Source organism: Podarcis pityusensis, assembly GCF_964106645.2.
Source record: "Podarcis pityusensis genome assembly, chromosome: 3".
Lineage (NCBI taxonomy): Eukaryota > Metazoa > Chordata > Lepidosauria > Squamata > Lacertidae > Podarcis > Podarcis pityusensis.
In genome coordinates this window covers 62816087-62841207 of record NC_138026.1, presented here as the reverse complement: position 1 = coordinate 62841207, position 25121 = coordinate 62816087, and the positions used below count along the sequence as shown (strand labels likewise).

The 25121-nt window shown below is 40.0% G+C and overlaps 1 protein-coding gene across 4 annotated transcripts in view; it reads right to left on the bottom strand.

The window, feature by feature from the left end:
• Window positions 1–25121, bottom strand: part of ADGRG6 (adhesion G protein-coupled receptor G6) — a 94900-nt gene that overhangs the window by 62273 nt on the left and 7506 nt on the right. For all 4 annotated transcript variants that reach the window (XM_080998548.1, XM_080998547.1, XM_080998549.1 and 1 more), the window contains exon 2: window positions 23321–23418. In XM_080998548.1, coding sequence (XP_080854674.1) covers window positions 23321–23417 — 97 coding nt within the window. In that variant the 5' untranslated portion in view covers window position 23418. The remainder of the gene's footprint in view (window positions 1–23320; window positions 23419–25121) is intronic.

Sequence of the window (25121 nt, the reverse complement as noted above, 5' to 3'; positions counted from 1 at the left end):
CCATCAAAGTGTCAACAACACAAAAAGAGAGCATCATGTTAAAGGAAAGCTTGTTTAAGATTTCAAAATTTTGGCAGTAACAAAACCAATATAAATTAAAAATGCAGGTAACAGCCACCATGTAATATAGTCAACCTCACAATAATCTCAAAACAACTCATCCTAGCTTGTTGAAGCAAATGCATTAGCGAAGCGAAGCGAACTAACTGCCCTGAGGAGGGCTGTGCACAGTCTTGGTGTCATGATGGAGAAGGGCCTGTCTGCCATATGCACATATCCAACAGCAGAATGAACAGAGCAGGGAATCTGACGTTTGATGTGTTTATGAAACATATATCCCGTCCTTCCTCCAAAGAAGCCCAGGGCAGAATGTTGATCTTAACATTCTTCTCTGGTTTGAGAAGAAGGTTGCTGTTGAGGTATTCTAGTTCTAGGCTATTTAGAGCTTTAAAGGGAGGTGGGGCAGGGAAACACAGCACTTTGAACTGAGATTTTAAAGATTGGCAAGATAATGTATGTGTTTATATGCTCTAACCTGCAGGTGCAAGCTAATAACCTGACAATTGAATTTGAAACCAATTGTAGTTTTCAAATGGTTTTCGAAGTCAGCTCCACACAGAGTGTGTTATAGCACTGTAGCATGGAGTGCATCATAGTACTGTAACTAAATAGAGCCATCGTAATCCAAAGCCTTTAGTCATGCAAGCCACATATCTTTTGGCCTACATAATTGTATCTGTTTAGAGACAAGAGAGTAATTGTGAAATTAATCAATTCTGTTTGGGTCTCGTCTCTGGACACATGCAAGTTCCTCAAGCAAACAATGGAACTAGTTTCATAAGCCCAAGAGTCTTGTGTGTTTTTTCTTTTCCAAGAGAAGACCCTCACCAATTGCCCCATGGCAAGCTGGTTTTGAAAGCAAGGGGCATTCCAAAAGTGGTTTGACTTGTGGCATGTTGATTAACTGCTCAAAGACAAAATGGAAAAATGACATTGCTCTAAAGGAGTCCCTTCTGTGAACTGAAGCAACCCTTGAGATCTTAAGTGCTTAAACCTCTCCAGAGTTAAAGCTGACATTAACAGGACGGGAAACAAAGGGGCTCATTCACTAAAACTTTGGTGCAGCTCATCTCCTTGTTGGAAGAACGTCCAGCAAGTTGGATGCAGATAGTTAAATTACGGCATTCATTACTACAAGAAGTAGTGATGGCTTTGGGTGGCTTTAAAATGGATTTAGACAAATTCATGGAGAAAAAGGCTTTTTAACGGCAGCTAACCAAGATGACCATGTTGTACCTCCACTATCAGAAGCAGTATGCCTCTGAATACCATTTCCTGGAGATTACAAGTGCACTTGCGCTCAGGCCCTGCTTCCCACAGGCATCTGGCTGGTCACTGTGAACATTCTGGACTAAATGGGCCTTGGCCTGATCTAGCACGTTGTCCCTTATGTTCTTAATGTCTTATGGCTCCCTTTGCAATAGTATTGGAAAACTCCACGTGTCTAATTTTATGTTCTGCATAGCATGTAGCAAAGAAAACACGATTCGCCTCTATGTGGTATTTCCAAGCAAATGCATTTAAAGTAGAGTGCCAAGCAACTAAACAACATAGTATTTCCCCGATAGATAAAGTTGAGTGAAAGTGTTTAATTTTGTGGAAATGTTTAACTCTCTCTCTCTCTACACACACACACACACACACACTCCAGAGGATAGAATATGCTGCAGTGCAATGTTAAATAGTTACAACATACACACACACCCATGCACCAATCTCATGGAATAAGTGTTTAGCTCAAATTTCTCGACAAGGAACTTTCTATTTTTTACATACTAACTTTTTGGCATAGTCTCCACCTTAAGTAGCAAACATTCTGTTTTCAAACATTTGACCACAGTGAAGAATAAATATGTAAACGTGTGTGTTTTACCAACACAGCAGAGAAATAGATTGTAATCTTATTTGATTGAGCGAGCTTGGAGCTGTGCATACTGAAGAAACAAGTGAAATTTTGCAAGGGTTTCTGAGATGGAAACACATTCTGAACAAATTCATTACACTCATGGTCAAAAAACCCCCACACCCCTTTTTTTCCATCACCACTGGTTAGTATTAGGCCAGATTTTCCAGAGATGGAAAAACCTTAAAAGTAAGGCCCTAATTACACACACAGAGAGAGCATTCTACTGATTTTGGTGGAATTGTGCATGAATGTATTGTTCTAAGTATACATCTCTACTAAACTGAATGCTTGCAGAAGGGTAACACGTTGTCCTGCTTCTGAAAGATTTTACATTTGCCTTAAAGTTGGTTTAACAAGCAAATTACAACACTATGATTCCTCACTTTCTTAAGACCCTTTTCCAAAGTCAACAGGGAAAATGATGCTTCAGTCGGTTGGGGGGGGGGGAAATCTGCTTCTGCTTTGGGATCAAAAACAGTGGACCCTGAACAGAGGCAGGAGAGGAGCAGCAGCTGGGACAAGTGCAGAGCAGGTAAAAATTGCTCTGTTTTTGCTGCTGTCCTCCTTAAAAGGAGTGAATATAGAGTTCAGGAAGTTAGAAATCCTACAAAGGGCAGACTCCTTCAGTATTCAGGACGTGCTATCATCCCTCTGACCAAAAATGCCCAATCAATCTTGAGTTGGAGGAAGAAATCAAAGAATCACCTTAAGGAGGAAGTGCTATAATAATGAGTGGTTTCAATTACCATCATACAGACTAGGTGCATGTGTACACAACGCCCTAAATAATGGTTCATTTGAACAGCTGCTCATGGAACCAACCAGAGTGGCACCCCAGACCTGGTGCATGATGTTAAGTGTTGTTGAACTGATTAAGAACAGTAAACATTGAGCTACAAAATGCAACATATGTCTTATGGACAATTCCCGAGAAAGTTTGACAGTGTCACATTTGACTTCAATAGAAGAAACTTCCAAAAATGAGGGGCTGGTTAAAAAAAAAGTTGAAAGGAAAACGAAGAGGGTAAATTCTTTCCATAATCCTGGAAATTGTTCAAAACCACAATAATAGGAGCTCAGCTACAATGTAGGCTGCAATGCCCCCTGCAATGCAGGAATCTCAAAACACCAATTTGAAACCATACAGGACCCTGTGTATCTTTGCAAATGTGCTAGCAGTTTTATTAATGCAAGCGCAAAATATGAATCATGAAAAAATAATCTAAACTACACATCACTAAAAACACAAAGAACAAAAAAAATGTACATACATTAGAAGCAGGAAACCAACTAGGGAGGTGGTTATACCTTTGGACAACAAATGAGTCAAAAGTGTGCTGAAGATGGAAAAGAGATTGGAGAGAAATTGAAGGAATTGTTTGCATCTGTCTTTCCAGCATAGGGATTCGGTATGAGAAACTAAGGCAAATTCTGGTGCCAAGAGACATTAGGTTGAACTATTAAAAGTAAATTTCATGTCACTTTAACTTTTTAGATTTAAGTGGTGATATATGCTCTGCAGTGTAAATGCTGAAACCACAGGTCAGATGCATTTCTAAATTTAGGATTCCCAACAAGTGGATGAATAAGGGCAGCGGAAGACACACCTGCAGACAAACAAGAGAAGGAGCCAAACCACTATGATGTATGTGGCCTGGACTGACTACAGGACAAACAAAACACTTCTTTTTCTATATAAGACACAAATAGAGATCACGAAAAGAAGTTACGGTGTGTCAGGCACACAGTCCAGGGCAAACCTCATCACTGCCTCATTTTTAGAACTGTGGGTGGGAGAGAAAATGCAAGACTGCAATGTGCTAATCTCCTCCTGATTTCAGAAAATGCAATGGCCGTCTGGCCTAATTAAAAAAAGATGTATCCCAATTTTATTCTAGGGCAGTAATCCTATGTGTGCCAGTCAGTAATTATGGTGCAATGCCTTGTCTCCACAGAATAATAATAATAATAAATTTTATTTATACCCCGCCCTCCCCAGCCAAGACCGGGCTCAGGGCGGCTAACAACCAATATAAAACAAATTGACTGAAATACAACTTAAAAACAAGATTAAAATACAGCATTAAAACATTAAAATGCAGCCTCATTTCAATGGAAATGACAAAGGCAACCTCACCAAAGTTCACCTTTTAGTAGGCAGGTGAATAGCCATTTGAGCACAGGCGAGTGCTTAGCTTCCCAAAACTTAATGGTAAAAAAAATCTGAAGACACATGAATAAGATGAGTTGGGCAGGGGGAAGCTCTTGAAAAAAACAAAACAAAACTCTTCCTAACACTTTTTGGAGGTATTCACAAAACAATCGTAACATATATCCATTTTGTCAGGGACACAAATATCACTTAGTACAAGGGAAATAAGACTGAGATTCCTGCATTGCAAGGGGTTGACCCTTGGGGTCCCTTCCAACTCTACAATTCCATTATTCTAAGATATCCCCTCAACGGAAGTGGGATCTCAGGGAACATGTACAACATCTGAGACATGCACAATAAATAGGTAAAAACAGTCCTTATTTTGGTAAGAGTACATAGGTTGGTTACTTCCACAAAACAGCCCCTAAGGCACTGCTTTTCTGAAAACAGCTGGAAGTTGGAGATTCCATACAGCACTTAAAGATAATACTATGTTATCAAGGCACATGGTAGTTTCTCTTTTCTCCAACCCCTCCTCAAATTCTGCACAATTTTTTTCTTAAAACAGGGTAGCCTTTCCTTTAATTGTGCCATGCTTAAATAATCCAGTAGCAATGTAAGAATGAAATCATTCCATGCCATTAAAACCATATTTCCCTTAAACCTACCAATACATAAACGCATAAGCACAAGTTCCAAACAAGAATCCACTCATGCCATGAGTGGTAAGAAAATAATTTTCTACCTCTCTGTACTATTCCAGCTCCAAACGCTGCCACTTTTCTATTTATTTATCTTGGGCAAATTTCAATTTGTCCTACCAGCACTGTTGTGCTAGTTGAGGCACCCACTAACCAACGAGACGGGGAGGCAATTTTTGCTGAATTTCCTTGCCCACCTTGCAGCCCCTTCTCCCCTTCTGTTAGCAGATGCCTCACGCGGAATCAAAAGGCCTTCTGCTTGTACATGAGCACCAATTGGACACACAGCCCCCTAGATGCACTTTTAGAAGCTTTTAAACCTTAGTTTAAGCTTCAGTTGCATTATGAGTTGCTACCCTTCACCTTATCTGCAAAATAATACTCCCATAACCAGGGAGCATATGAAGCCTTCCTATCCTAGACCAGAAATAGTGCACAAGCCTACCAAAATCTTTTATAATTCGATGAAAGACAGGATTGTGCTCTCATACAAATTACGCAACCACTGGGTTTTGGCCACTAATGCCAGATAACAAAGAAAGCATTATATCTCCAGCCCTATCAGCTTGCTTTACGTCTTCATTTGTTGATACTCTGTCTCTTAGAGAGAATTCGTCCTATGGTTGAACTGTTTGGTGCACATAAGAGTGAGTGAATCAGTCAAAAGACCTCCTGAGAGATTGATAGTTACGTTCTCTTAGGTTTAGTATCATTGTAGATGCCACAATGAATCTTAATTTTGATTTGTATAGTGCTAACCAAAAATAAATGCTTTGCTGACAAAAAAAAATTCTACTATTGTTAGCAATGCAATTATGTCTGGGAGAAGAAACCAAATTACAGTGTTAAAAGAATTGTCGGCTAAAATCTCCTGGCTCAATTTTCAGTGAAAAACAGAGCTTAATTGTCCCAATACCATGTCATTTTTAAAGACTTAGAAGTGAGAAATGAATACATAGATTAAATTTTACATGAAAGTAACTTGAGGCAAAAATGGGACACAGTTCTGCTTCTATTTAAAATCAACAATTCCTCCTCCCCCCCCCCAATAGTACTAGGAAGAAACTGTGCTTAGCAGACCAAAACTTGACACAGTGTAAATGCATAAAGCCACACTTCCAGGCTCTCCAGCAGAAGGTGTGGCTCTCAAAATGGATATGCACATAATTATATGTGACATTTACAAAGAATATTAATGCTGTGTGTACACATTATAACTTTAAAGCACATTAGAAGCATATTATTTTACTCAGAGAGAATTCTGGGCCCTGTAGTTTGTTAAGTGCTGCTGGGAACTGTAACTCTGTGAGGGGTGAACTACAGCTCCCATAATTATTTGTGGGAATGAATGTGCTCTAAAGATACAGTGTATACACAGCTATAGTTTTTAATCAGATCTATTTGGGAAGTTTTGTTTTCAGAGTTACTCATAACAATTTTCAAGATAACTAACACACAAATCAAATCAAATCATTTTGTCCATTTTGCCAAGTTTAATTCAAACTAGGTATCACCAGTCAGCGCAGCCATCTCTTTCCAGTTGTCCACCCAAAGAATATAAAAAAGGATAGAGGGCTTGGCTCCCAGGAAGGCTGGACCCACTGAACCTCTCATTTTTCAAATTAAGCCCAGGTTAAGAAATGTTACTTGCAATAGGGCACAGACTTTTTTGCCTTATTAGAAAAAGCTAAACATAAAAATGTCTTACCTTAAAAACAAGAGACTTGAAATTTATGTACACCCCAGGTGGCCAAGGTTGGTCATACCCAGAACAGACCCACTGAATTCAATGAGCTTAAATAACTACTATGAGTATGGCTTGGGTGGCTATAATTCAGCAAGTATAATAAGAACTGAAATGGTAGCAAGAGTCAAACTGTGGTGGAAATTATTGATATGACCATTAGAAGTTTTGTTTCTTACCTGTCTTGGCCCTTGCCCTCTCTTCACTACTTTTTCACACCTTCTTCATTTCATATGCCATGTTTTGTTATTGCAGCCCAGTTGGAATTTATGCAGGGTTTCAGCCTGCTCTTAATGTATTATGGAGTTGCACAGAAGAGCCAATACTTGGTGTCAATACTATTTCTAAACCTGAGAACAAATCATCAGAGTATATCTATATATATTTCTAGTGATTCAGACTGTATTTCTGCCAATAATAATCACTGTGAGGAAAGTGGGTAGGCCTTTGGTTCATTTGGAATCCTGTCTCTAACCAGGAAGAATCACAGAGCTCAGCATTGGCTTTCACCTTCTTTGTGCTCTCCAGCCAAGGCTGCTTGCTGCCTCCCTTGCCTTACTTGTAAGTAGACTTCTACACAGGAGCAGATCCTTATTCACATGCAGACTATTATTCATGAGGAGATCTCTGGCTGACAGGAGGAGCCAACTGCTCCCTGCTTTCACAGCAGGGCTGCTGTCCCCACCCCCCGTGGCTCCAGAGTCCTCTACCTCTTTTACCTCCCCCTGCACCCTTGTAATGCACCCTGCTTCTACCACTGGGAGATTGGAAAAGATGTGAGGGAGCCACCAGTTCAGCATCCGCCAAAGACATCCCTACAAAGTTTCTTGAAAAATACATATACCCTATGTAGGGTACCATGGTACCTCGGGTTACAGACGCTTCGGGTTACAGACTCCACTAACCTGGAAATAGTACCTCGGGTTAAGAACTTTGCTTCAGTATGAGAACAGAAATCGTGTGGTGGCCATGCAGCGGCAGCAGGAGGCCCCATTAGCTAAAGTGGTACCTCAGGTTAAGAACAGTTTCAGGTTAAGAACGGACCTCCAGAACGAATTAAGTTCTTAACCCGAGGTACCACTGTATATAAAAGGGTTGCAAATGCTTGCCATGATTATAGAAGATCTATACTTGCTCAAAATCCTAACAATTAACCAGTTATACCTTTAGTAAGTTCAGGAAACAGATATAAAAGGAGAAAATATTTTCAGAGCCAGGGTTGGGGCCCTGCCCTGCCTGTTTCCCCTTGGTACTTTGGTTTCATGCCAGTGAAAATTCAAGTAGAAGCTAAACACATTGACTGGCTCAATACACAATTTGTGAAGAGGTCACACTGAAAGCAAAGTTGTGGATTTCCCCCAGAGGAAGGGGTAGTGTGAAAATCCTGTGCTACGCCCAATGTAACTTTAGAATATTTTCATTGGCAATTTTGCAAGAAGCTTATACAAGTAACAAGACTGACTTGCTAGCACTGACTTTAGTTTCATTTTTATAAAATAACTAAAAGTCAGTAGACTGAAATACATTATAAAAAGCTGCAACATAGCAGTGTTTTGCTGAATAGAGGCCAGTGAACGTTATGGTAAGTTCTGGCTCATAGCTCCTCTTTATCCACAAATTCAGTCCACTGCAAAGTAGTGCAGTTACTTCTTCCAAAGTATGCACGTATGTACATACATACGTACTTACTTACTTACTAAATAAATAAATATTCTGTTCTTCACACCCAACTCCTCTGGCAAAATACATAGATCAGTCTTAGATTACCTGTTGAATAGTGTGGTCTCTTGTGGATAGCTCAAGGAGTATGTTGAGATAGTCTTGCAGCATAATTTTACTGTAAGACCAGCAGCACACAAGAAAAGCAAATACAGCAATTTGTTGGCATTCCTCTGTTTCAAAGGACAGCGGAGTGTGCCTCCAGGGATGAAGTCAAACACTTGGAGAATCACAGCACCTGCTGTGGCTGCAGACTGGTAACTCGCAACTGCTGCCTCCAACGTAGTTTTTGCAGCGTTAGGAGTACCCCAAGGTGCAAGCCTGGGTAATGTGTATGGAGGTCCTGGGCTGCAATAAATTTGGCACCAGCTTTGCTGCAGAAGTTGCCGGAAGGCAGCATACACGACGCCATTCAACCAACCATCTTAGAGGCTCTTACTCTGGATTTGTGTAAGGTTTACTCCTTAGCCTTTTCTTCTCCCAAAGGTGTCCCATCAGGCAGCGGGTATGGGTTTTTCCTCGGGGTTTACTCCCAAACCCTCTCTCATGAATGAGTATAGCCACAAGGCAGCAGAGATTAAGGATCAGAATTTTCCTTCTCCTACGTAGGTCACCTTCCCAGGTTAACAAGCCCCACCTGCCCCACCAATCATGATAAAACCTATGTCAACTCTACAGCACCATGAGGTGTATGAAGATATCCAATAAACCCATTCTACATCTGTGCCTATAGATGCAGAATCCACTACACTTTTCCCTACAGGAGTAAAGAGAGATATAATATTAAAGGAAAGGCATCAGTCATAATGAGTTGAAATTGAACCTCAATTATCAAATTCAGAACCCACACAGGTACAGTGGTACCTCGGGTTAAGAACTTAATTCGTTCTGGAGGTCCCTTCTTAACCTGAAATTGTTCTTAACCTGAGGTACCACTTTAGCTAATGGGGCCTCCTGCTGCCGCTGTGCGATTTCTGTTCTCATCCTGAAGCAAAGTTCTTAACCCAAGGTACTATTTCTGGGTTAGCAGAGTCTGTAACCTGAAGCGTCTGTAACCTGAAGCATCTGTAACCCGAGGTACCACTGTATTCACATATTAATAGATTAATTTACAAGGACATGCAACTATCTCATAGAATTCATAACCAGACTGAGTCTAAGGAATGTGAGGAAGGGGAGGAATCTGAAGGTCAGAATACTGCACTGTGTTTTGACTTCTTTTAAAAAAGGTTTATTTTGGATATCTATGCATTTTAGGAACATAAAAACATAGGAACCTGCCTTATATTGAGTCAGACCATTGGTCCATCAAGTTCAATATTGTCTACACTGAACAGCAGTGGGTCTCCAGGGTTTCAGGCAGGTGTTTCTCACATATTTACCTGGCTATGCAGAGGATTGAACTGTATGCAAAGCAAATGCACTCCCACTAAACTACAGTCCTTCCCCTTAGCTGCTTCAAAATACACAGAAAGTATCTGAAATTTCTACACTGGCTTTAGCAACCTTTTGGATGTAGGCTTTTTTATTAATACATTTATTTTTAAAAAAGAAGGGTGAAAGCTATTAAAATTGCTTCATCCATCCCATCGTAGAATTTTCCCTAGCAGAACTTTTTCCAATCTATTTCTGAACAATTTTACCAAAAGGGGATTCCACCACTTCTCTTGGAAAAAATATTCCATACAATAATAGATTGCACAGTAAGGTCAAACTTTATCCAAGTTGTCAATGGAGGTTCCAGACATCCAGATTTGGCATGGACGGTGCGGGAATTGGCCCTCTAGCCTAGTTTCCAGGTCAACCCTCATCCTACGCCTATAAATTCCAGGATTATAATAGTATTCAGTGAATCTATCTCTTGGCTCTCAGCCTCTCCACTTTCTCCTTTTGGCCAGTGGAGCTAGACCATTATAACAGAGACAAGGGTGAGAAGAAAGCTCTGCACACTTCCTTGATATGCCCTGTCTTTTCTCCGGGTGTGTCTTACCCACATCTCCAACCTGATGGGTTCAACAAAAGGATGACAAGTGATAAGAATAACGTAATGAAATATGAGAATATGCAATAATGTTTTACGTAGTCATCATGTATGTTATCACCTTCCATGCCAGTGTGTAGGATATATTTACTTCCAAGCAGATAGATAGATATCTCCCTTGCATATATTTAGGAAGTGAGGCACCCACTGTAAAAGTGACTTCCTTAATGTTGGTTTTGACAAGTAGGGTTTCTTTTTTCCCCTGTCAATAAGTATTCCAGGAAAGATGGTTCCACTTCCACGTCAGCCACCCCATTCATTATTATCATATGTGATATGAAAACGTAGGAAATTTGTAAAGCCTTACAAAAGAAATAGGAAATGCTACAAAAGTTTCCCTGAACACATGCAATATTTTAAGTCAGAAATAAAAAGTGGACTTCATGTTGGATTTAGTATTCCTAAAAAAAAAGAGAGAAAGGAAAAAGCAACTTCCTATTGCCAAAAATCCCAAACAATTAAGTTACATAAGGTGCAGAGGAAAAAACATGCTATTACAAATGGGCTTGTTTAAATGTCTGACCTGCTGCTGCACTTTAAATTACCCTCTGTAACTGCCTGGGCTTTATGACTGACTCGCTTTACAATTTCTGAAACCAAACCAAGCACATTAGCCAAAAGGAAATCTCTTTCATGATTATGTATTTAAAAGTAATACAGACAGGAAAATGGCATTTTGTTATCTCTGGAGACATACTTTAAAGAGGCTTGAAAAGATTTATGAAGCCGGATGACAAGTGCAACAGAGATTCTTGAAGAGAGTTGGGAAGTGACTTAAAACCTTTTTAATGCCGTTTTTGTTAATGAAGCCATCTGAACAAATTGTTTTAAAACTGACTATGTTTTTAATTTACTGCAATGCTCCTTATCTTGAACTTTAACACAATGTACAGGATCAGAATTTACTACTGGTGCCACTGCCCCAGCATTATTTCTACAATCCCCCAATCATGAAAGGCTTATCTGTTTGAAAAACTGGGCAGTTGATTAGTGTGTTTGTCAGTTTATTTAGGAACCTTTGAGAAATATTACATTTCTTAAATTTCTGGCTGATCTGCATTTACAGTGAGACACATACATATGGAATGTATGTACATTAATTATAAGCGAGTGATGAATGCCACTTAAACTCTGTTGAAATCGCCTGGGATTCAGAGTCAGTTTCTGTATATCCCCTGAGACAACAGGTATAACTCATTGATTCACACATGTAACAGAGCCTATAAATCCAATCAGCAGCACTAGCTGGCAGTCCACTCAGGGAACAGTGGGTATCTCTCTGTATACCCTCCAACATTTCTCTGATGAAAATAGGGACGTCCTATTCCATGATAATAATAGTAATCATATTATGATTTATACCCTGCCCATTTGACTGGGTTGCCCCAGCCACTCTGGGCGGTTTCCAACATATATAAAAACATAATAAAGCATTAAACATTTTAAAAAACCACTTCCCTATACAGTGGTACCTCTGGTTACAAACGGAATCTGTTCCGGAGGTCCATTAGTAACCAGAAACCGCTTGTAACCTGAGGCTTGTAACCCATTAGTGAAAGCATGCCTCTGGCATGCGATTTCCGCTCATATCCTGGGGCAAAGTTCGCAATGGGGAGCGGCTACTGCCGGGTTACCGGAGCTCGTAACCCACAGCATGCGCAACCAGAGGCGTTCGCAAACAGAAGTACCACTGTACAGGGCTGCCTTCAGATGTCTTCTAAAGGTTGTATCGCCTTAGCTCAGGGGTTGTCTAACTGCATACTCTCCAACATTTCTCCAATGAAAATAGGGACATCCTAAGGAAAAGCGGGACATTCCAGGATCAAATCAGAATCTGGGACTGTCCCTGGAAAATAGGGACACTTGGAGGGTTTGTCCTGTTCTACAAGTTGCTCTTCCAGACAAAATATAGTAGACAAAAGGTTTACCATTTTGATGCAATAGATAAACAACTGTTTATACTCAAGTTGGTTTAGGCTTGGGTGTAACACCATACATCTTACAGACCAGTTTCAATGGAAGCCCCATATAGAGGACTTGTGTAATCCAACTGTGAGGCTATGAGTGCATGGATACAGCAGCAAAGCTCTCCCTGTCCAGGGAAGGGTGTAGTTGGCATACCAAAGCTAGTTAATAGGTTCTCCTCACCACAGGGTCTCCACTGACAAAGATGGGTGTATGAGCACCTCAAAACTGCATAGCTGCTGCTTTAGAAGGAGCATAACCCTGTCCAGAAGTGGTAAACTCCCAAATCCATGGACCCTGAAACCCCTCACTCAGTTTCCACCTTACCAGGGTTTGGCATCAGTTTATTGGTCCCCATCCAACCCCCCACTGCATCCATGCTCTGGTTCAGAACAGTCATAGCCTCTCCTTATTCAGATCTTAGCAGACTGTTAATGCTGTGCATCCCCAAACAGGAGGCAATGTTATAGCTTATAAAGTAGTAACATTAAGAGGGTAACTTGTATTTTCAAGATACAGTATTCTTAATATCTCAGTTCTCCTCGTATTTGAGAACCACATCCTATGCATGTGTTAAATCACATGATAATTGCTTAGAGAGAATCCTTAGATCTAAAGGAAATTATTGCCTCAAATATGAAGTGGAATTACAAACCTCACTCTTTTGGAAGATGTTGGAATGAAAGGTGTTGAGGAAGCAGAAAAGCTTGGCATTACATCCTAGCTTTGTAACTAGGCTCTTTCATCTGGATGAATACCTTCACATCAAAAGTACCATATTGTGCAAAGTATTTATTTATTTTGGAGCTTACTAGAACACACAAATATCTGTACATAAGCTCCAGGCACTCTGCCATTCACTTAAGTCTGCATAAACTCTTTATGCAGTTCACAATCTTCTGAGGTCAATTTTCTATCAAAATGTAGTGTAAAAAGCCATCCTATCATTACTTCATTTCTGGTGCTACTTCCCAATATCCCCTTTAGGAATTATCTAGTAGCATCCAAAAAGATGAATGGGGGGGGGGGATATTTAAAAATAGAATAGATCATTTAAAAACAAGAAAATGACTACACATTTAATATGACAGATCGTGTTTTCATGGACCTCATGGTTAAAGAACAGTTTTTATCCATGGGCTGTTGGACTGCTGAATGGAAAAAAATAGTGGTGCAATTGACTTCCGACAAGCACACAGAGTGTGACCAAGACTGAGTGTATTGGGGGTGGTGTAGTGACAATAAAGGTTTATTATTTTATTATTTCATCAGATATATATATACTCTCATCTAGGGAAACATGCCATAACAAATTATTTAGGGTGCCACAAGACACTGTTTTTGCTACAGTTCAATACAGCTAACATCTTTGGAAATTGGTACAATGAAATGTAATTTAAAATTATAACATTTACTATCCCCAATAAGTGTAAATTGTGGCAGGCAGATAACAAAAGTAATCCAAATTAATCATTCTCCTAAAGCAGAGGACACAGCAATGGTGAATGAGCAACAAATGAGAGAAAGAGTGACTTAATTTTTACGAGACAAACTAAATGTCAACATGGTACAATGGATCAATTACTGTGAGCCCATTTGTCATGCAATGCATTAGGCCCATATGAAAGTGATTCTTGTGATTAATACAAAATAATATCTACTTGAACAAGATTTTACTTTCTCTTTTGACAGAATTAGTGATAAACACAATCAGTCTCATGCTATCCTTTAAAGCAAATTCCTTGAAACCGATACCATAAACAAGGCTAATGAAAAAAGAAGTTAAATTGATGAATCATTAAGACTTTTATTTTATTTGGTAATGTGGTTTGCTTCCTGCTGGGTACAAGATGTCCATGGAGCATTTCATGCATCTGGAGTGAACAAAAGCAGTAGCTGATTATTTAAGATAAGAAGCATTCCACACTATGTATCCAAGATTAGAATTTGGCCTAGACAGCAGAACTACTATCACTGGGAGCCAGCACACCACAGTAAATTGATTGTAAAGCGACAATAAATCTTTCGCCACAATGTGAACAAAAATAATTGATGTCCAAGAAAACATTTCTCTCTCCCTCTCTCATTGAGCTTGGATTAAAAACATCCAGATTATACATGGATGGGTAAGTAACAACATGGATGGTTAACCAGACTCAATTTATTGCTTTATTGGCTGTGAGAATTACTGAATGGGGGACAGTAGAACCTTTTAAAGTTTACTTTGAAGGAAGTAAAGATTAGAGGAACTAGAAAGTTAATTTGTACATCCCCAGATTCAGCTGGAGAAACACACTTGTCAAGCAAATACGGAAAGAAAACAAATCCCCATTCTTATTTTTGGCCTCATTAACAGAGCTTCTAAGCCAATATCAGCCCCACTGAAACCACTGGACGATGCAGATCTCAGCAGAAAACATGGCCAATACAATATTGGAATTTATTTAGGACGGCTGTTATTTAGCCTTAACAGAACTGAATAAAAACATTTGATACCAAAGTCCCCAATGGGACTTGTCCTTTTACGTCTTTCGCAAAAAGGGAGTTAAATCATTGCCTAAACCCAACTTCACTGTCATCCTATGACATGATGATTACACGGATGAAAAGCAGACTTTGAAAATCCCTTCTCTTTTCAAGCAATGTGACTAAAGAGATCACAATAACCTGCAGAACAGAAGAGGCAGCACATTTCACTGCCAAGTATGCTCAAGTTTTTCTTCTCAAATCCTCTAAGCCCTTCACAGTATGAAAACTGAATAGCAACACAACAGTAAAACAAAAACAAAAAACCAAGCCCTTTAAAGGTTTGGAAGGGGGTCCCCCAACGTTTCTGACCCAGTAGTGTCGTGTTACTTCGACATAAACTACAAATGTCCTCTGGCTGGATCAGCATTTATTTATATCTTGCCCTTTATATCAATCCCAGCGTGGGTAACAACAATATTTAAGCAACCAAAAATAAAATACTGTACAACAAAATGAACAAACAACTAGTAAAACCAATAAAACTATCAAGAACGAAAACATGTAATCAGTAGTAGACCCTATCATTATCACCGCAGCAGTGACCAACCATTCAAAAGAGCTCAGGAACCTACGAGGGGTCTCTCACTGGCCTTAGCCCAACCTCACTGTCTGGTCCCAGGGCCTGGTGTGGACAGCTACAGTCAGCTGGGTGACTATTGCTGCCTGGGAGTGAGCCATGAAAAAAATATGGACACACCTAGACACACAAATTACACCTGGTCTGAGGGAACTGCACTGGCTACCAGTCAGCTACTGGGCCATGTTCAAGACCTTGTTGTTAACATATAAAGCCCTAAGCAACTCAGGACCAGGTTACCTGAAAAACAGCCTGTGGGAAAATTCTTGTGGCACCACAGCTTACAGAATATAATAGGGGGAGACCCCAGTGCTTTTTTCCAGGGGGTACTCAAGGGTACACAGTACCGACACCTCTTTTTTGATGTTGTTAAAAAGTGTGGCAATTACTGTAACAACTTCATGGCGAGTACCAGCACCTATTTTTCGGGGGGGGGGCACTGTTTTACTGGTTTAAGGCTGTTATTTTGTTTTCATGATAAATGGTTTGTTTTTAGACTGTACACTGCTTAGAGAGTTGAAAGATATTAAGCAGTACAGTGGTACCTCGGGTTACAGACGTTTCAGGTTACAGACTCCGCTAACCCAGAAATAGTACCTCAGGTTAAGAATTTTGCTTCAGGATGAGAACAGAAATTGTGCTCTGGCGGCACGGCAGCAGGAGGAAGCCCCAGTAGCTAAAGTGGTGCTTCAGGTTAAGAACAGTTTCAGGTTAAGAACGGAACTCCAGAATGAATTAAGTACTTAACCCTGGGTACCACTGTATATAAATGCTTTCAGACTAACAGATGCAATAGAATGACTGTCAGGCATGTGCACCATAGGAAGCCTGCTTGTGCTGGACTGACCAGTAAAGCAAAAATGAAGGAGGGGTCAAACTGGCTGAGTGAAAGCAGGAGAAGATCCCAAGCAGGAAATACTGAAGAAAGGCAGTGAAAGAGCCTCACAGAGCAAGCCTACTCAGGGAACTGGGAATAATAATAATAATAATAATAATAATAATAATAATAATCAAGATTACAAATTCAGGGCATACTACATTTTCTTTCATCCCCAATGTTTATAGTGTTTGTGTCAGGCAGCATAAAAAAGCACAGCAGCAATGTATATATTTTGTAATAATATAGACACTATAAGGATTGCATCATACCTTATTTTTCTTGCTTAGGCTCCAATCCTAATCCCATTTATCTAGGTGTAAACCCCCAATGAATTTAACAAGACTCGCTTCTGAAAATGCATGTTTAGGATTGCACTCTTGTTTATCTTCATGGAAAAACAAAACTGTGTTGCTTATGCCCCAATGCAGTGGTTCCCAACCTGTGGGCAGCAGCGTTATTCCAAGGATTCTGTGAACAAATTATCCCAGAGCTCCAACTCCAGCTGCCTGATATGAATCTGTACTTCCAGTTGTTGCTGCTTTTATATACACCGCAGGTCAGTCTCTTAACTATATTCTTTTATACAAAGTGAACATATACATAGACTAAAATCCTATGTCCAATTACCTAATACCCAGGTATTTTTTTAAAAAAAATCACATCCATTATGTTATAAAATTGAACCACCGATTTTTATTTTCACAACAACCCTGTGAGCTTAAGAGAGACCAGTCCTGGTCACTAAGCGAACTCAGTTCAGCAAGAACAAGTCTCACGGATACAAATATCAACACTAATACAGACGAATTCAGAAACAGACATTATTACATATTCGTCTATTCACGTATTATTGCATAAAACTGACTTCCTGTTGCCCAAGTTATTTGTGGCTTTAACTGCATTGCAGCATTTGTGGTAATGAAGCAACAGTCTGCAAGTTCTGGAGCCATTTCTGGAACATCAATTCTAAAATCTGCCTCAAACTATTTAGCTCCATGAGGGTTCCTAGAAATCTTCCCTCCATGTACACCAGAAGCGTATTGCTGGATCAAACAAAAGACCCATCTAATCCAGCATCCTTTTCTCGCAATGGCCAACCGGATACCTATAGGAAGCCTGCAGGAAGGATCTGAGTGTAGCAGTGCGCTTTCTGCTTATGATTCCAAGGAACTGGCATTCAGAGGCATACTGCCTCCAACAGTAGAACACAGCCATTATGGCAACTAGTCATTGATTCCCCACCCACCCATGAATTTGTCCAACCATCTTTTGAAAGCCACCCAAGTTGGTGGCCATCACTTTCTCTTATGGAACTGAATTCTATAGTTACATGCTCTGTGAAGAAATACTTTATTTTGTCTGTGCTGAACCCTCCAACATTCAGCTCCATTGGATGTCCACAAGTTCTGTTGTTACGAGAAAACTTTTCTCCATCTACTTTCTCTACACTATGAATTATTGGACATCCCTCCTTCTTTCCTCCTCTTACTCAATCTTTTATTTAATCTACAAAGTCCCAAATGTTGTAACCTTTCCTCATAGGGGAGCTTGGCCATTTTGGTTGCCCTTTTCTGAACTGTAAATTGGGAATGTCTATCAAAGCATAGCTGTGCTAACTCAAACTATGCTTTGGTTGACAGAACCATTTCCACCTCAGCACTTTCATTTTTGAGTAAAGGTGACACAAACAATACCCTGTCTTCCAACTGTGGTATACAGGCATTAAGATATTGACAGTTTTATTTTCCTGATGATCCCCAACATGGAACTCATCTTTTTCACAGCTGCCCCACACACATAGTTTATGTCTTCATTGAACTATCCACTATGACCCTATGGTCTTGCTCCTGGTCAGTCACTGTCAGCCAAGACTCCATTAGTTTACACCTGAAATTAGGTTGTGGGATTTTTTTTGCCCCATTTGTGTCACTTTACAGCTTACATTGAAGATCATTTGCCATTTTACTGCCAAATCATCCTATTTGGAGATATCTCCTCACAAATCCCTTTGTGTTTTAATGACCCTAAGCAATTTGGTTTCATCAGCAAACTTGGTACCTTGCTGCTTACCCCTAAATCTAGGTAGTTTATGTACAAGTTAAAAAGCACACATCTCAATACTGGTCATTGGAGGACTCCACTTTTTACATCCCTCCATAGGGAGAACTATCCATTTATTCCTAATTTCTGCTTCCTATGTCTTAACCAGTTCTCAATCCATAAGAAGACACCTCTTATTTCATGAGTACTGACCTTATTCAGGTACTTTGTAATAAGGTTTCCACACACACACACACACACACACACACACACACCCCAGCATCTTCTTGGTGGAGATACATACCATGTTTGTGAATAGCAGTTTCAGGTATGTATATCACAGTGCTATTCCCACTATGTTTCTGGAAATCTCGTTTGGAATCTTGAAGGATGTATGTGCTGGGGCAGCCAAGCTTATGTTAAACCCACTTCCAAGACTGAGATATTTCCATTAAAAATGCTATACAGTGGGGGAAATGGTTACCTAAATTCGTTCTAACACAAAGCAGTTTCTGTTCTTTGCCTTTTGAATAAGAGGCAGTGATGCAGCAACATCATGCATAGGGGGAGGGGTATACAATGGAGGGAGTGAACCTTGATTTGGAATCCACAGTCTTTAGGATGATAGCCAGGATATCTTTACAAGTACATCAACGTGCATTTTACAAATGAAATTTTATATCTGAACATTAAAAGAAATAAAAAAATTCAGTAACTAACTTTCCCACATCTGGAACAGGCTCCCCTTCCATCTTCTATAACCTTATACAAAGGAAGCACTAAGGATCTTGTCATTTGCCACACATTCCTTTGTGATAACTTAAGCCATGAGCTCTTTTCTGCACCTAATAATCACTTTATGATAAAAGATGACTTCAGCCTGATAGCATGAGCCTGTCACTGCACCATTAATTAGGGGAATAGGAACACTGAACGGTCAGGGCTAGCATTTGAACAAAACCAACTCTGTTCAAGGAGTACTGCAGCAGCTAGCCTGAACACTCATCTCAAGCTGAGTTAATAAACAAAGGGGAAAAATATCCCAGGAACACTATGATCATATTCCATTGTTCATTACTAAATTAACTGAATTCCTATCTTTCTACAGACCTGTAGTTTCCAGTCGGTAAAAATTATTTGTCAGAGCACTTTATATGACAAATATAGGGAGAGGAAAGAAAGCAACTGAAATTTGTGTTCCATTTCCTTCTCATCACAGCACTGATTCTCTGAAAAACCCTACCTTTGTCTTTCAAAAACCATGGGGGGGGGGACAGTAGCAAGTAAACATACACCTAAAAAATCTGCACTTTTAATGAATTGTTGTTTTAAAATCTATTCGTATGTTACAGTGACCAAGATGGTGGACTAGCCAAAATGGAAGGATCTAATGGAAGTGTAGTCTAGGTATAATCTGGATATTATAGTCCAAGAGGTTTGCTGACATGTGCATGGAATATCGTATTAGCCCTCCATTCGCCTACATTTCAGAATGCATGCCTTCATTTGGTTCTGTGAGCAGAAGTGAAACAGTGAAAGCATGTGGCCTTGCTGGCACATTTGTTGATCTGTACTATACTGTCAGGGAACTGCCATCGGAGCAAGAGGCGGAGGGAAGGCTCCAGAGGGATGCCGGAGAGGGTACCAGTAGGGAGAGAGGCAGCCCGTCCGCTGGGGAAGGAAATCAGCGTAACACCAGTAGAGATGGGGGGCAGATGGGGGAATCGGAGAGGAGGCTCCAAGACTCCTCGCCGGAGACCAGCGGAGAGAGTACGGGTCCTCCGCTGCCCACACCCTCCCTGCGCAGAAGGCTTCTGCGCAGGGAGACTAGGCGGAGACTAGGAGTCAAAGAACTTTTGTGCTAGAAGAAGTTTAAGAAACGCCCACTGACGGATTCTGCCAGCGACTGAGACAGCCACGGAGCTAGAAGCTGTCCGGTCAGAAAGGGTTCAACCAGGTAACCTAGCCAGGAGTGGCAGCAACTTACACACGAGCAACCCCTAAACCCATTACATATACATTCTAGCTGAGTCCCAATTATTGTGAATTTGAATAACCCCCAACCATTCAGTAAGAGATTTGACTTCCTTGACTTTCCCTTTCAACTTCATTTTTACCCATCCTCTCCTATTTGAGATGCTTCCTTTTTTAAGGTCAAATGTGACTGCACTGGACTTTCTTGACAACTGTTTGCTTACACATATGTTTAATTTTATAGCATTATGATCACCGCTCCCAAAACTTTCAACAACGCATACATCTTTCACCATGTCCCATGTGCCACTTAATTTTAAGTCGAGGAATGCCAACCCCTCATCCGTTCCATGATCAGAACATGAAAATGAGGGCAACTCAATTTACCCAATCCTAGAAGTTTTCTTTATAACCGCTTTGTCTATTCCAAAGCTGTGGAATGTTATTGAAAGCAGGCTCCAGACCACAACTAAGCCTTGATGGGCTCAGGCTCAAGTTAAACTCTGCTCCCACTTTGTGTTTATGCATAATTATTATTATTTTTAAAAAACAAACTGTCCTGTTGGATCTGACCTATAAACATACAACCCACCTTTCGCAAATAAGCCAACATTGATGTCATAAATATATAGAATCGAAGAATTGTAGAGCTGGAAGGAAATCAAAGTGTCATCTAGTCCAACACCCTGCAATCACGAATCACAACTAAAGCATCCCCAAGTGCAGGGTTTTAAACACAATACAGTCGTACCTTGGGTTGAACGCCTTGGTACTCAGACGTTTGGCTCCCAAACACCACAAACCCGGAAGTGAGTGTTCCGGCTTGCAAACGTTTTTTGGAAGCCAAATGTCCGATGTGGCTTCTGCGGCTTCCAATTGAGTGCAGGAAGCTCCTGCAGCCAATCGGAAGCCATGCCTTGGTTTTCAAACCGTTCCAGGAGTCGAACAGACCCCCAGAACGGATTAAGTTTGACAACCAAGGTACCACTGTAATGGAATTTAAGAGAAAATGTTAAGACAATGTACCATGGTTTTTTAAAACTGCTTTGAAGGTTTATTTTGCAATCAAGCAGTAAATAAATTTTATGAAATAAATTAATATTTCTTTCCATTTCATGAGAAAGGAGCACACAGGGTGAAAACACACTATTTTGTGTTGAGAAACATTACTCACTTTTCTTAATATTTAGGACCAATTATACCCCTACGTTACAACCCAAATTTTAATACGTTTTCCCATTAGACACAGTTAGACATTATATGTGTTTGCAGAGTCCATGTTGAACAGTACTTATTAATTCTGGTTTTGGAATAATTTTGACCCTAAACGTGAAACTCTCCCAGAACATTTTGACTCATTAAAAACTGACAAATCACTGGGTCCAATGGTACAAACCCAAGAGTTCGTAAAGTACTCAAATGAGAAATTACTGATCTTCTAACAAAAAAATGTAACTTGTCTCTAAAATCTGCCTCTGTACCTGAGGACTGTAAAGCAGGCAATGTTAACATAAGTTTTAAAAAAGTTTTTAAAAAGAGATACTGATGATATTCTGGAATTTACAGGCCAGTTAGCTTGGTGTCTATTTCAAGAAAACTGGCAGTCAGCATTATTAAAGATAGAAATACCAGGCATATGGAGGAACAAGTCTTGCTGAATCAGAACCATACCCATACACACCTTGATGATATGATGAGATAATTTTCACAAAGCACTGGTAACAATGCTATATAAACATTCCGTTCTTCTTGGCACCGTATTTGGAATTGCAGTGATTTTGTTCTGCCTTTGTAACCCAAGGATGAAAAACGAGCGCTTACTTATTTGCCACTCACTCACAGATAGGATCTTTGGCTTTTACTTAAGGTACATGATTTAAGAATGCCAGAAAGCACACACCTGTTGAGATTTGTGTGCCACACAACAGCTTGATAAAGATAAAAGTAAATTAACTGTAGTAACATGCAGTCCTTGAAATCGTGTATTAAATTATTCTATTGAAGCTTTGGGATTTCCTGTACAGGGAGGTCTACCTCCCTCTGACGCAGCTCTGGGAAGACCTCGCTTTTCATGCAGGTATTTGGCATGACTTGCTGTTAATTTTAGCTCTCCTGGCACACTAACTTTTATGCTATCTATAGCTTGATTGGTATCAGTTATAACTTATTACTGATCTGTCTTTTATTGCTTTTAATGTATTGCAAGTCAAGCACGAATATTTTGTTGTTAGTGAGATAGTAATTTTTAAAATAATTAAATAAACCCTCACAGTCCTAGTAGTTTTTTCTTCTTTCTTGCATTTTTCTTGTATTTAACAGACAGTGTTTCAATAATGACCTAATGCAGTACAGTGGTACCTCTGGTTGCGAATGGGATCCGTTCCAGAGGCCCGTTCGCAACATGATAGGAACGCAACCCACAGTGGCGCATCTGCGCACACACAGGTTGCGATTTGCTGCTTCTGCACATGCGTGTGACGCCATTTTGCGCATCTGTGCATGCGGTGAAACCCGGAAGTAACCCTTTCCGGTACTTCCGAGTCGCTGTGGGACGTAACCTGAAAGAACGCAACATGAAGCGGACGTAACATGAGGTATGACTGTAGTAGTAAATCAGCAGAACCTAACTGTTGTACTGAACCAGCAGTCTAACTGATCCAGCATCCTGTCCCCAGCACAAACATGCAGCAATTTGTATAAGCAGAGACTATATAGAATAATGAATGCCTTTTTCTTGCTTCCATGAATTCACCTCTTGGAAATACAGTAGCTTAAAGAACTGAGTAATGAAAAGAAAGTTGTGAATTCCATTGAAACACCAAGACTTCTAAGCTGCATATAAGACAAGGTGTACACAACAATATGCAGGGTGCACAAATTATGAACTCAGTAACATAATTTGTTAACATCAATGCTGATACAATCAACTCCAAATGTTCTGCACAACCCAAATATAAAAAGCATGATAATGTTATTCTACAACTCTCACCCATTTTAGCAGACTGGGAGAAGAAAAACAGCTTTCTTACCTGAATACTGTACACATATAAGATGCAGAGTAAATAGGAACAGCAAATGGAGCTTCCATTTCCACTGGTAGCACCACACTTGGCTCTCATAAGACATCCTATGAAAATAAAAAATAAGAAATTTTAAAATATGTTTTTCCTTTTTAGTGCAAGCAATCTGCTATTACTAATACAAATGTAATCACTAACAAATGCAACATTCCTTTAAGCAGGGATGGAGAACATCCAGATATGGGCCAATCTTGGACCTCCAGGTGATTCAAGCAATTTCCCCAAACCATACCCATCTGTCCATCAGCTAACTTCACTGTGTAACATCAGCTAGTGGGCAGGAGGGCAGGGTTCAATCCTACTGGAGTCTGCTTTCCCATCATGTTCCCTGTGGGAGATGTTCTGGTGAAGTACACCACTGTAGTCAGCAGGATTGAATCCTCCACTCATAAACTGGTGAGCAGAGAGTTCCACCAGGCTCAGGGTGGTTGCAAACGTCTATTCGCCTGCGGCAATCAGGCATGTAGTCAAAGTGTAGTGTGAGCTGTTTAAAATCCCTTTTGAAAACAGATCTATGCTGCAATCTGAAGTCCCCATATTTGGAGCTTTAAAGCACAGTGTCACCTGATGTGGGTGGCCTTGGCCGCCTGTCAAATTTTGCCCTCTGAGGAGGCGAAATAAGGATCTGGCTCACCATCTAGAAAAGGTTCTCCACCCCTGCTTTAAAGAGTTGATAGGATTTTTGCTTCACTGAACAAGAGGTATGTTAGAGACATGAACTCTGAACTAGAACTTCGGTGGAGTTGAGTTGTATCTAAGTCAATCAGGCTCAATTTAAGCATGCTGACCAATAAAACATGTTTAGCTTTGTTCCTCGGTTCAGTCACTGCATGACTCTGAAGCTGACAGACCATTTTAGAATGTGTTAGTTGTTATTTAAAAAAACCACACACACCAAAAAAGAAACTGATTTCGGTTTGCTAAACCACTTCCATAACCTCTTTCTGAAAAGCACAATGGTCATGATCATGAAAGCTACTTCTGGACTGCCCACACGCTACTGCACAATCCGCAGCAGGGCTTCCTTCCCCTAATCTTCCCTTTTTCTTCTTCTTGCACAATATATAAATTTCACTCTCATTTTTTCACAAATAAAACAAACATTACATTGTCAAACTACATAACCATGAGATAAGCGCCAGATCTGTCAGCACAATGGATGAAGTTCAGGCAAAACTGTATTATCCAGATTTATCAATGTATACCCACCAGAACATTTTAATGTTTTGCCACTTTCTTGGAACAACAGACTCTGCAAAGCCATTTCACAAGATGGTTTTGAAAGGGCATCAAGTTTCAAAAGTATTTTGCCACATAGTGAGGTAAGCTGCTGTTCGTGAAAGAGAAGTCTAAAACTATAGCTAGTTGTGCAAAGCTTACTTCATGGTTTCTTGGGTTGTAAGCAGTCACAGAAGGGTAATTAAATGCACTTCAATTGGCGAGACTTGGATATTTTTATTCCACCCACAACACAAGAATCTCTGTTACTTGAACTGATAATGCATAAATAAACGTATTGCTTGTGTACTGTGTACTACATATGAAACTTAGTAAGAATAAGTTTCTGTAGTTATATGTTGTTCTTTTATTTACATGAAAAACAGTAACAATTATTTGGAAAGGAAGAAAACAAATAAACAGAATGTCATTTTAATGCAGCAATTCTAAAGGAAATTATATTACACACCTTGAAATGCTTATCTCAGGAATTATTCCGTTTATTCTGATGAGGTTACCACAAGATTAGTGT